General features: G+C 43.8%; 1 protein-coding gene across 7 annotated transcripts in view; it reads left to right on the forward strand.

Moving 5' to 3' along the window:
- Ralgps2 (Ral GEF with PH domain and SH3 binding motif 2) overlaps positions 1–12,166 on the forward strand; it is a 146,123-nt gene extending 133,957 nt beyond the window's left edge. For all 7 annotated transcript variants that reach the window (XM_059280359.1, XM_059280366.1, XM_059280362.1 and 4 more), the window contains 4 exons: positions 2,604–2,696; positions 7,110–7,215; positions 7,726–7,817; positions 11,785–12,166. In XM_059280359.1, the coding sequence (XP_059136342.1) occupies positions 2,604–2,696; positions 7,110–7,215; positions 7,726–7,817; positions 11,785–11,814 (321 nt within the window). In that variant the 3' untranslated portion in view covers positions 11,815–12,166. The remainder of the gene's footprint in view (positions 1–2,603; positions 2,697–7,109; positions 7,216–7,725; positions 7,818–11,784) is intronic.
- The last annotated feature ends 548 nt before the right edge of the window (positions 12,167–12,714 follow it).

Here is a 12,714-nt window from a genome sequence, read left to right on the forward strand (position 1 = left end):
GCTGTCACCTGCAAGGTGCTAGAGGTCTAGCAGTGAACACGTTAAACCAAGTGCCTGCCTCGTGGAGAGTATAGTCCCCTGAGGAAAAAGGAGAGTGGGTAGCATACAGTTGGTCTTCCAGCGGTGGGACTGCATGGGTAGCTCCATGAGGAAGTGTCACCAGAAATAGATCTGTCCAGCATCAAAGCCCTGAGTTCATGACCTTCTGCCTTAGCATACTGGGTTATGGGTGTGTTACTGTGCATCATCCACTCCTTCCCTTGGTGGTGGTAGATTTTATTTGTTTGTTTTTCAAAACAGGGTTTCTCTGTGTAGCCCTAGCTGTCCTGGAATTCACTCTGTAGACCAGGCTGGCCTTGAACTCACAGAGATCCGCCTGCCTCCACTTGCTGAGTGCTGGGTTAAAGGTGTGTGCCACCATGCCCGTGCAAGGACAGCCCTGTGTCAGCACCACTAAGGGTGACTGATAAGGACGGATAAGGACGGACTGGTAAATATTGGTGGGCAGTGATCTTAAAGACAGTGCCTAAGCCTGGAAGCCACGGGAAGGAAGTTGAACAGGAAATGGGAAAGACAGAAGTAGAGGCAAGAGTGAGAAACCTTGCAGGAAGTTATGCTGTGAAAAGAACTAAGGAGCTGGATAATGTCAGGAGGGCAAAGGTGTAGCTTGAGTTTTCCTGCCTGGCCCACTGTCAGGACAAATCTCTCTCACCTGCCAGTCCCACAGCCACTCAGATCCAACCAAGTAAACACAGAGACTTATATTGGTTACAAACTGTATGGCCGTGGCAGGCTTCTTGCTAACTGTTCTTACAGCTTAAATTAATCCATTTCCATTAATCTATGCCTTGCCACATGGCTCATGGCTTACTGGCATCTTCACATGCTATTTGTCATCGTGGAGGCTGGCAGTGTCTCTATGACTCAGCCTTCCACTTCCCAGCTTTATTCTCCTCCTTGTCCCGCCTACACTTCCTGCCTAGCCAATGGCCAATCAGTGTTTTATTTATTGACTAATTAGCAACACATTTGCCATACAGAACATCCCACAGCACAAAGGAGACTTAAGTGGGGAGTCTTCAGGCTCATTATGTAAGTAGGTGGAAGAGGGAGGAAATTGAGATGCAGTGAGAGAGGAATTACTGCAAAAACAAATTAAGGAAGAGGAACTAGAAGTCCAGAGCATGAATAGTTAATGTTTGTAGTTGGGTAGTGGTTCACATCTTTAATCCCAGCCTGGGCTACAGAGTGAGATCCAGGACAGGCAGGGCTACACAGAGAAACCCTGCCTCAAAAAAAAAAAAAAAAAAAAAGGAAGGAAGAAGAGTTGAGCTTGTCTTTAGACAGGATTGACAAAAATCTTTGAGGCGAGAAAAAAGGCTGATTTTGCAAGTTTGCAAACAGGCAGTTATAGAATATGTGCTGGAAATAGGGGCTTTTATTTTTAAGCCAGACTTAATCTATTTTGTGTAAGAATTACGCAATGACACCATGGGAGAGTGTAATAGAACTTTGAGGAGTGGATATGAAATAGTTGTCTATAGAGAAAGAGTACAGCGACTTGATTGAGTAAAAAAATTTAAAAAATACTATGAGATTGGTAAACACAGTCTTACCAGTTGGCATAACTGTGCACCCTCCCACAATACTCTGCTGCTATAATATGGTGCTAAGTAATCAGATGCAACTGGAGGTTGGCATTTTATCAGGATAGTCGGGGAGAGGGCACAGGATTAAAAGTGTTTAGAGACCGGATAGAGTATTTGACTGTGGGATGTAGACCAGACAGGAAGAATGGGGTAGAGGATATGGTATTGAGGCAAGAAGGCGATGTCACTACAATATAACAGTGGATGGTGATATGATTCGTCTGTGAGTGTGTACATACTCATGAGTTTGAAGTGTGCACACAAATGCACATTCTGCATGTGTGTGGCCAATATTGAATGTCGTCTTCTTCTGTTGCTCCACCTTATTTTTTGAGACAGGATCTCTCATTGAACCATGAACTCACTGGCTGAACTGGGTGGCCAGCAATCTGCCCATCTTTGCTCCCGGTGTATGCTACTGAAGACAGTTTTTCCATGTGCTGGGGATCTGAATGCAGGTCCCCATGCTTGCACACAGCAGCAAACATTTGACTGGCAGAGCCATCTCTTCAGCACCCAAAAAGTGACAGGATTCTTTTTTTTTTTTTTTTCATTTTTCTTTACTAAAATTTTCTACTCCACATGCTATCCACAGACCCCCCCCTCCTCCCTCCTCCCATCCCCCAGCCCTCTTTCCCAAGCCACCCCACAACCCCACATCCCCCAAATCGAGGTCTCCCATGGGGAGTCAGCAGAGCTCAGCACACTGAGCCTAGGCAGGTCCAAGCCCCTTCCCACTGCACCAAGGCTGTGCAAGGGTGACAGGATTCTTGATGAGATCTAGAATTTCTTGAATGACTACTAAAGTATCTTCACTGAAAGTCGTAGCCGTGTGTGAGATGCAGATTTTAGAAGTGATGTCACTGACTCTAACAACTGAAGTGAGATTAGAATATTGTCACTAGAAGGTCAAGTCAAGCCTTTCAGTAGTATTCATGTGTGTCTCTTCTCCAGGTAGCATCTTGGACAAAGTATTGGGCAGCCTTGTGTGGAACACAGCTTTTTTACTATGCTGCCAAATCTCTGAAGGCTACAGAAAGAAAACATGTAAGTATTCCACCTCAAAATTGTTAGCTTTGTTTCACAGCCTCTTCCTGGTTGTCAAGAAAATATCCCTCATAGGATACAAGATCACGTTTCTCATCCAGCAGCTCTCACACTTAGTCCCAGTATGCATGTTATAGTTGGAAATGTGTTTAAGCAGCCATTCCAGGGAATGCTTTGGAATCACTTCTGTGTTTTCAAGTTTTTCCATTGCAGATGTTAAAATGGCACATTAAAGTATCTGTCTTGGCATCAGACCTTTCTCAGCTCTGCCTTGGGTCAGATGATGGCTCAAAACCCCTGCCTTGTAGCCTCAGTTCCTCATATTTCAATGTGAAAATGAAAACAATACCTAAAATTGTGTCCCAGATCTGGGCATGGTGGCACACACCTTTTCTCCTAGCCCTCAGAGGCAGAGGAATTAGGATCTCAAGGCCACACTGGCAAGTTCCAGGACTACATAGAGAGACCCAGTGTCACAACGACGATGACGATGACAGCAACAAACTGTCTCAGCCTCCAGTACAGCAGTTTTCCCAACCGTGAAGAGTTTTCTGTCCTTCCTTCCGTGTTTCTTAAAAAGCCTCTTGAAGCTCTTTTCTCTGTCTCCAGTCTTTTAAAGTATGGAATGTTTACTTTGTAGTTAGTAGACCAAGTGTTAGATTTTATTATGGTATTTCAAACATAGTCTTGTCTTGTTGACCTTCCTTCCCCATCTTTTCCCACTGCCCCCAGCCTATCTCCTTTCTTCCCCCAGAAGCCTCTTGTCCACTTTAAGTCACATGGTCTGTCCCCCTCCCCCAACAGCCTTCTCTTCCTCTACCCAGACCCACATCTACACATACATAAACATTGAAGCTAGGATCTGCACAAGAATGTGGGTTACCTCCTTTGATATTTTTCAGATCCATCCAGTTCCTACATTTTCATTTTGTTTTCCTTTGTGACTGAATAAAATTCTGTTGTATATATAGCCATATTTCTGCTATCCATTCGTCTGTTGATGGACATCTAGGTTGGTTTTATTTGCTTAGTATTGTGGATAGAGCAGCAATAAACATGGAAGTGCAAGTGTCTGGTGTGGTAGAATGTACATAGATGTATGCCCGGGAGTGGTACAGCGTAAGGCCTGGGTTTGGTGGGTTTATTTCCATCATGGCTGCACTCCCACCCACAGTGAAGAAGGCTTCCTCCTCCCACATTCTCACCGCACTGTTGTCGTGCTCTAGACTAGAGTGAGGTGGGATTTCAGTGTGGTTTTCATTTGCATTTCCCTAGTGGCTAAGGATGTTTATAGCACATTTCAGAATATATATTAGCCATTTGTGTTTTATGCTTTGATAACTGTCTGTTCCTTTCAATAGCCATTTATTACCTAGCAATTTGGTTCATGTTGTGTTTAATTTTTTTTTTTAATTTGAGAATTTCGTACATGAGTGTGTGAGTCATTTCTGCCCTCAACTCCTCTTGTGTCTCTCCTCTCCAAGTCATGACATTACTTTTTGTTTGTATAGACATACACACTCTGTACCAAAGATTCACAACCTACTGAGTCCGGTTAGTGTTGCCCTGGTTCGCATGTGTTTAGAGCTGACCACTTAGGATTGGGATCTTGTCCCTGTGGTTGCTGGGGAGGGACTGAGGCAAGAAGATTACAGTGAGTTCAGGGCCAACCTGGACCACAGTGTGAGCCCTAATCTCAAAAAGGAGGGAGGAGAGAAGAGAATAAAAATACTTGGCAACCATATGCCATGTGTATACCCAAATTGGAGTTATTATTTCTTGGCCTATGAAGAATAAATTTGGAAAGAAAGAAGGGATACGATTTTGTTATGTCTCTGTTTTTGAATGTTTAAAAATGAAAACATACTGATTATATAAAAAGTTTTGGTTGAAGTGTAGCAAAAAAAAAAAAACACTACAGCTATGTTTAAATCTATCACTACATGGTAATACTTGAGCAAATGTGTTTGATTAGTTAAATTTTAAAAACCAAACCTGTACTTGGGGGAGAAAAAGCTGTGGTATTTATTAAAAAAAAAAAAAAAGAAACAGAAAAGTAGAACAGGGAAATGGATGGAAGGTAAACTGCATTAACTAACCAGCTTGATTAAATGACCACTCATTAGACAGAATGTAAAGATGGATGATACTGCAGTGGCTGTGATGTAGGGTTACATGTGGTCAGAGACTTAAAGGGTGTGTGTGTGTGTGTGTGTGTGTGCGCGCGCAGGGCTGCCCTGTCGGTATTTCCTTTAATATGCTGCAATTCGTCATCTAAGAAAAATCCCTCCAGTTATCTTTGAACAAGTGCACAGAGATATCGGTAGAAGAATATTCCTGTAATGGTTACAATAACAGAACTCTTAAAATACACAAAATAATTGTCAGTAAGGGAACAGTTATTGATCATTTAAAACCACAGTCACAGTATAAATATACCCAGTTAGCATGAAAGTGTCAGTAACAGCATGGAAAAGCCCTGATTCCAAGCATAGGAAGAAGCGGAAGGGGCGTCACTCCCCGGACATGACTATCTGCACACGTGTGGGATGTCACTGTATTTATATCTCATCCCTCTTTACTATGGAGCTTATATGGCATGCTAATGCAGCAACGGTTAGGAAGAGCATATTAGAAAAGTGTGCTGTTAGTTTTGAAGTAAGTTATGAACGCACAGGTGTACGTACCATCCTGTGATGTTGTCCATCTTTCTAGCCTCCTGGTTTCCTTTTCTTTTTTGTGCCTCCCACATTACTGTCATACTATACTCATTCCTTTCCCGTGACTTTTAACTGTGGAAGTAAACAAACATGTTTAAGCCCTCCCTCCTGCTCCCCACAGCATAAGAAATAGCACATTCCAGACCTGTCAGTGCTCTGAGGGAGTCATTCTCAATCGGCCATCAGCTTACATTTTAGTCACGGCCTTGTTTTCCTTCAGAGTTTTACCATACGTGTTTGCCCTTAGATAAAAGTTAATTTAACTTCCCAGCTGTACTTGAGGGGGCTGCATATACGTTCTCTTTTTCCTTTTTTTAAAGTCAGGGTCTTACTGTGTAGCCTGTCTGTCCTGGAACTCACTATGAGACCTGGCCTTGAACTCACAGAGGTCTTCCTCCTCCCCTGCCTCTGCTGGGATTAAAGGTATGCGCCACCACATCTGGCTGCATGTGCATTTGTAAGACCGAGTGCCTTTGCTTTATACCATTGAAAGTCATTGGTGATGCCTGTAATTATCATTTATTCCTCTTCATAGCGGAATAGTCTTCTCTTTTCTGAGTTTCCCATTATTTATTCATCTTTCTATTGGTGAATATTTGATAGGTTCATTTCCTCCCTATTTCCAATACTTCTCTTGGATTTTTTTGTGCACAGGTTCTCTGGGTTTTATCTTGAGGAGTGTAAATACTAAGATTAAGTTTCCTGGTCTCAGCTGCTCCTGTGAATCAAGCATGGCTGTGTATTTTGTATTTGTATGCTGTCGGTTCCTTAATGAGCTTCACCCTTTCCATGCTTTTTCTTCTGCAAAAGGCCTATGTGGAGCTGTTGCTTATTCTTATTTTAATAAAGTTCAGCGTTTAACCAGGCCACACTCAGTAGCAATTACACGGTGGAAGTCTTCTGCAGTGTGACTTTTACTCTGTATTGTGACTTCTGGCAGCTTTTTTTTTTTTTTTTTTACACACTGCTAGCTTTGAGTTGCCAGTATTTTTCACATTCTTTACTTCTGGTACTGAGATTAACCTTATCTTCTGCCCTTTATAGCGCCCCTTCCCGACAGAAAAGAGTAGCTAACTATGAAAGTAACCAGCATGCTGGTAGTACCTCCCTTTCTTTTTAATCTTTCTTGGTTTTGCGAAATACAAGGAAGAATTGTCTGATATCCTCTCTGGCGTACGGAATCGTCAGGCTGAGGCAGGGCAGGTGTTAGGATGCAGCCATGTCTCCGAATCAGCAGTTCTCCACTCGCTCACCCTTTGGGGGGTCACCTAAGGCCATGGGAAAACACGGGTGTTTGCATTACAGTTCTCAACAGTAGCAAAGTTAGTTACGAAGTAGCAACAAAATAATGTGATGGTTGGGATCACCTCATGTGAGGAACTTCATTGAAGGGTCACAGTTAGGAAGGTTGAGAACCACTGCTCTAGATGGTAACACTGTGACTAGGAGAAAGAGCAGTCACAAGCATGCTTAGCAGAAGTGGACAGTGGTTGTAATGAAACCTTGACACTGGGGATGACTGGAGAGTGGGGGGGGGGGGCATGCTGAGCTGACCTGGGTCAGCGTTAGGTCAGACATCTTATCTCTCCTAAGGACAAACTGAAAGTAAGCTCTCTGACACTCAACTTTCACTGAGAACTGGCTATCACAGTCACTGGTTGTCGCTGTTTTTTCTGATTGTCTTCCATCTCAGTTCAAGTCAACGTCGAATAAGAATGTGTCTGTGGTGGGATGGATGGTGATGATGGCTGATGATCCAGAGCATCCAGACCTCTTTCTGCTTACTGACTCGGAGAAAGGTGAGTTGCTAGACAGATGGAATCAGAAATACTGTGGACACTAACTCCTGAGCCCTGATCTTGGTTCTGCTGTATTACCAACAAGAAGGCATTTCAGGAATCTTATCTGTTGGGAACACTTTTGTTCCATATTGTATTTGAAGCTGAAAAAGCCCAAGGAATCCAACTCATGGAGTCAGTGCTCTATAACTTTGAATAAACTCAATGTACATAAGTTAGTACATCAGTGACTGATACACAGTAAGGGGTGAGGGATGACTGGAGAAGCTTCCCAGTGATTGAATGAACACTTAGGGAACCACAGTCACCTTTACTGTACCCACAGTAGGAAGGTGCCTTTCTAAATGTAAGATCCCATGAGCATGTGGCATAGAGTTCTACATTGGGAAATAAGGCTGCAAATGAATAGAATTCATGAATTCTATTTCATTCGGTCTTATCTGTCTGTCAGGAATGTTGGGTGGTATTATCTTTGTATTTATTGTTTTCTACTTGCTTTGGTAATTTTAGGAAATTCATACAAGTTTCAAGCTGGCAGCAGGATGAACGCAATGCTGTGGTTTAAACATTTGAGTGCGGCCTGCCAGAGTGACAAGCAGCAGGTGGGCGCCCCTCCTCCTCCCCCTCCTCCGTCTGTCTGTAGCTTTCACATTCTTACGAACGTATTCTAGAGATAGACGTTCATAACGTTAACAGCTTAGGCTGGCCTAGAACTCCACAAACGTGTGATCCTCCTGCCTTAGCACTAGTGTTGTGGGATTTTATGTGTGCACTACCACACACAGCTGGATACTTGTCTTGGTAGTGTTTCCTTTTCATTTATAGCAGTCAGTGAGGTGTGGAGTCCATATTTTAGAAAGAAAATAAGTAAACAAAACTGTGCAATACAGAGTACAGAGAAGAGAGACTGGTGGGTAATGGCAGTGTGTGCAGCTGAGCCTTCCCAGAGACGGTGATGCTGACCTGGGTGATCGGAAGGAACAGGCTGCGAAGAGAGAGTGGAGGGCCAATTTGGGGAACAGCAACTGTGTAGATAAAGATAGCTCTTTCTCAGCTATACAGAGACATGGCCAGTCTTTGAGAAAACGGAGGGTAAAATGGAGGTGGTACTTGAACAGAGCTCTGGTTTCTCTTGGATAACAACTTGAAGTGGGTTCCTGTGGTTGCAGTGAAACCATGATGGTCTAATGGAAAGGTGTCTCTGTAAAGGGGCGGTTCTCTATTGGTGAAATTATTAAGGCCACTCCACGTAATTAAAAGGGAGGTTTATTTTGTGGGGTAACTTACAAGTGAAGGGATAGGTAACAGGGTCTGGGAAAGGTGTGGCGCAGTCCAGTGGTGTTCTCTGGAGAACTCTGCTCAGTCTACCTCCAGCGTCCAGGGTCCAGGAACCAAGAGAGCCAGCGTGGGTCTTCAGGGTCCTCTCTCAGCCCCGCCTTGTAGGTGTGACAGTTACCAAAGCCTCAGTGGGGGTTGGAACTTCCGGATCAAAGCTGGAATGGCTACCCAGTACAGTTTTCTGTTGTGCTGTTTTCCCTGGGCCCTCTTGCAGAGATGCCCTGAACCACAGATTAGCAGACAGAAAATGCAACCACAGTTGTGGCAATTGCTTGAAGCTTTTCTAGTTACACATATTTGGAAATCACAAATTCAGGCTTTACAGTATGCCTTTGTATCATCAGTGCCTATCAGCAGATACTGTTATGCACTATCACTTTAGAGGGCTTAAATTGCTTTGGTTTTTGCCCTGTTATATCAGGTTAGCACAATTATTTTTTTTTATTTATTTATTTATTTATTTATTTATTTATTTATTTTGGAGACAGTTTCTCTGTGTAGCTTTGCGCCTTTCTTGGAACTCGCTTTGTAGACCAGGCTGGCCTTGAACTCACAGAGATCCGCCTGCCTCCCAAGTGGTGGGTACAACTTTTCATAAGTAGGAAAACAAGCTCAAAGACACTAATGACTTCACACAGTCAAAAGTACAAATGCTGGGCCTTTAACCCAAGTGCTGTTTGCTTTTCCTTTGTAAGTGTTGTTTGAAGGGCTTTTTTCTATCGCAATTATTTCAGGGGAAGAAACAAAAAAAGATTGGTACAGCCTTTAGCAACTCCTTGAAGGACTTAAAGTACAAAGGTTTTCGTTCATACTAACTTAGTGTCTGGGGCAGAATGAAAGAAACGGACTTTATTTTGCCGAAGATAATAAATAAGGCTTTCAGAGTTCTCTTTCATGCCATGCATTTTCTTTAAATATAGTCAGAGGTATTTTTGTTTATAAAGAACCTCAGATTCCAGGCAGCTGGTAGTGCTGCATGCCTTTAATCCCAGCACTTGAGAGGCCGAGTTCAAGGCTGGCCTAATCTGCAAAGTGAGTTCCAGGATAGCCAGAGCTACACAGAGAAACACTGTCTCTACAAAACAAACAAACAAAACCCCTCAGGTTCCAAGATTAATCTTGGAGTATACGCATACCAGCCTAGAGAAAAACGTACATTTTTACTGGGTTAGTAAGCCTTCCTAATGTCACACAGCATGCAAAAATGGTTTTGTTTCTATTTGTTTTTGTTTTATTTAACAGAGTGTTAGCAAATTTTAAATAGAGCCTGTGAAGACCCTACCTCAAATGCAAAACACCTTAAAACACATTTGGTTGATTTAGAAGTGAAACTCACTTTGTTAAAGATTTCATACCACTAAACCTGGGGTCTTAAGCACATGAGCGTTTGAATTATAATTCAATTATGATACTGCCTCATAGAATTGTTCATACGAAAGCTAGCGCGTGAGGCTGAGGCTGGGCAGATTGCTTAGTGGTTAAGAGTGCTTGCTGCTCTGGTAGGATTCGGGTCCTATCACCCACATCTGGGGAGCAGCTGTCTGTATAGCCCCAGCTCCAAAGGGGAACAGGTTTCAGAGAAAGAGTCTGTGGCCTGGGAGAGCTGCTGAACCACTCTAAGGGGAGAGGATCACTGGCCGAGCACTCTAAGGGGAGGGGACCACTGGCCGAGCACTCTAAGGGGAGGGGACCACTGGCCGAGCACTCTAAGGGGAGGGGACCACTGGCCGAGCACTCTAAGGGGAGGGGACCACTGGCCGGGAGGGGACCACTGGCCGAGCCGCAGGGAGGCTGTGCTGACCCTCTGTAGCCCTTGGGTAGAGAGTAGTTGGATTTTGGAGGCTGGAGTTGTAGCCCATGGTGAGATATTTGACCAGCATACACAAGACTAAGACTGCCTGAGTTTCATACCCAACCCCACCATAAAAACTTTTAAATTCACACTTAAAAGAAATCAAATTAAGTAAGTATAGTCTCCAAGTGGTAACCTGTGTAGACGAATTTCTAAATGATCTTATTAAATAAAAAACATGGAGCCAAATATAGGGATGAAAACCTTAGAGAGATCAGGGAAATAAGGAAAGCCACCAGCCAACCTTACCTTACCAACTCCTCAGCTTCCAAATGTGAGCAACTTCCTGTCTGCCCACACCTTTATTGCCCTGCTCTTCTGCCCTCTCATTGGCTCTTAGCCCAGCTACCTCACTTCCTTGTCACTGTCTGTCTGTACAGACCTCCAGGTCTCTATGGTTGGTACTGGGATTGAAGGCAGTGTCACCATGCTTGGCTCTGTTCCCTAGTGTGGCCTTGAACACACAGAGACCCTGCCTGATAAGTGATCAAATTAAGGGTGTGTGCTGCCTGACTTTTTGTTTACTTAAAATGACTGGTCTTTTCCTCCTGATCTCCAGGTAAGCTTTATTAAAGCACAAATAAAATTTCATCACAGACCTGTTCTCTATGACCTGTTTATTTTTCAGTCAGAAAGAGTGAGATAAATTTTATTAGTAGTAAATTTGGCTCTTAGTGTTCCCGGGGTTTTTATAGAGAAGTCCTTCATGTTTGCTATAAATCTCTCAGTGTAGCTTTTTAATGTACATAGAAAAGGGGATGGTAACGTGTGGAATTCTGCTCTACGGAGGTTTGCCATACTTCTTTAATTCATCTTATTTGAGTAAACAGCCATGAGACCCCAGTAAGACACGAAAACACCTGTGCCACCTGTGCCCTTCCTCCTGTCCAGACATACCTACTTGAAAGAGCTTACTAACTCAGCCATTTTCTAAATGATCCAGCATGCTAGACTCACTGTTCCAAATCCCCAGGCAGCATCTGTCACATTCCTTTTAAAACACATTTAAACTGTGGGGCTCCTGCTTGCATCCCTAACACCAACAAGTTCAAGGCTGGCCTGCGCTGCAAAGTTGAGACCTTGTCTTGAGAAAGATGCGGAGGTCAGAATGATTTGGGTTTAGCTAAATAACAAGACAAAATACATGCTAAATTTAGTTTATTAAATCTTATATAAATTGTTGAAAACAGCTATTTAACAAGAAACCTACATTTTGTGTATAGTAATACAATTTATATGTTCAATCTTGAGTTGCAGAACCCTCATCCCAGAGTGAATTGGAGGGGCGGCTGGGAAGATCACTTTAGGCCATTGGGACAGACGCATTCGGTGACTAGGCAAAGGAACGTCGCAGTTAGTGTGGGCTGCTTGTCTTCTAGGTTCCTACAAACTTGATGACATTTGAGTAGAGGCCTGAGAAAGAGGAGGTGTACCATTGTTCCATCGCGTGGAGCAAGGACCTGCTGAGAGCAGCCAGCCGCACCATCCCGTGCCAGGGAGAGCCCCCAGGCTCCAGCCCAGCCTCCCTCCGGAGCTCAGAACCAAAAGCACTCATTTCAGGGAATGAAGAGAGATTCCCAGAGAACACATTGGAGTTGCAAAACAAACTGCCATGAACTACATACGCTTCTTATCTCCGAACTGACCTGTGGAAACCACTGCCTTAACAGAGTGAGGGAAAAGCAACACCAAATAGTGTGTGTGAATCTTCTGGCGGTGCTGTGCTTGGAATAAATTGTCGCTAATTTGCGTTTCTTTTAACTTTGTACTAATTCAGAGGGGAAACCATCTTTTTTTAGATACACTTTCAAAAGGAAAAGCATTTCTTATGGATTCCATCAGGAGCTGTTTTAGGTGCAGTGAGAAGTCCGTGAGGAGCTGGCCAACAGCCCACCTGCAGGGTCTGCGCAAGCAGCCTCTGGGCCTGGCTTCCTCCGTTTCCCCACAGCAAGACTGGGGCTTGAGTGATGTCAGTGCAAGTTGTGGAGTTGTGTTTGGAACGGGGAGGGATCTAGTCAGACACTACACTTCGGAAGTCAGCGCTAGAAGGATTTCCTGAAGGAGGCACAAAGGCCGAGTGTTCGTTCACATGGCAGCAGGCTCCAGAAAACATGGTTGCTTCTAACTGGGTTTAATTTTCTGTATGAGTCCACTGTTGGGCCACAAATCTGCATAGGAGAAAGATTATCCCAAGCTGAGGTTTCTGTAGATTTTTCTCAAGTCAAGTGGATTCTCCGGCTACAGGTGTTCGTCGTCATGGTGAAGACCCGGGGGTTACCAGAGCCTTGTCCTTGCAGTGTTTAATGTGC

The sequence above is a fragment of the Peromyscus eremicus genome, chromosome 15, assembly GCF_949786415.1.
Source record: "Peromyscus eremicus chromosome 15, PerEre_H2_v1, whole genome shotgun sequence".
Lineage (NCBI taxonomy): Eukaryota > Metazoa > Chordata > Mammalia > Rodentia > Cricetidae > Peromyscus > Peromyscus eremicus.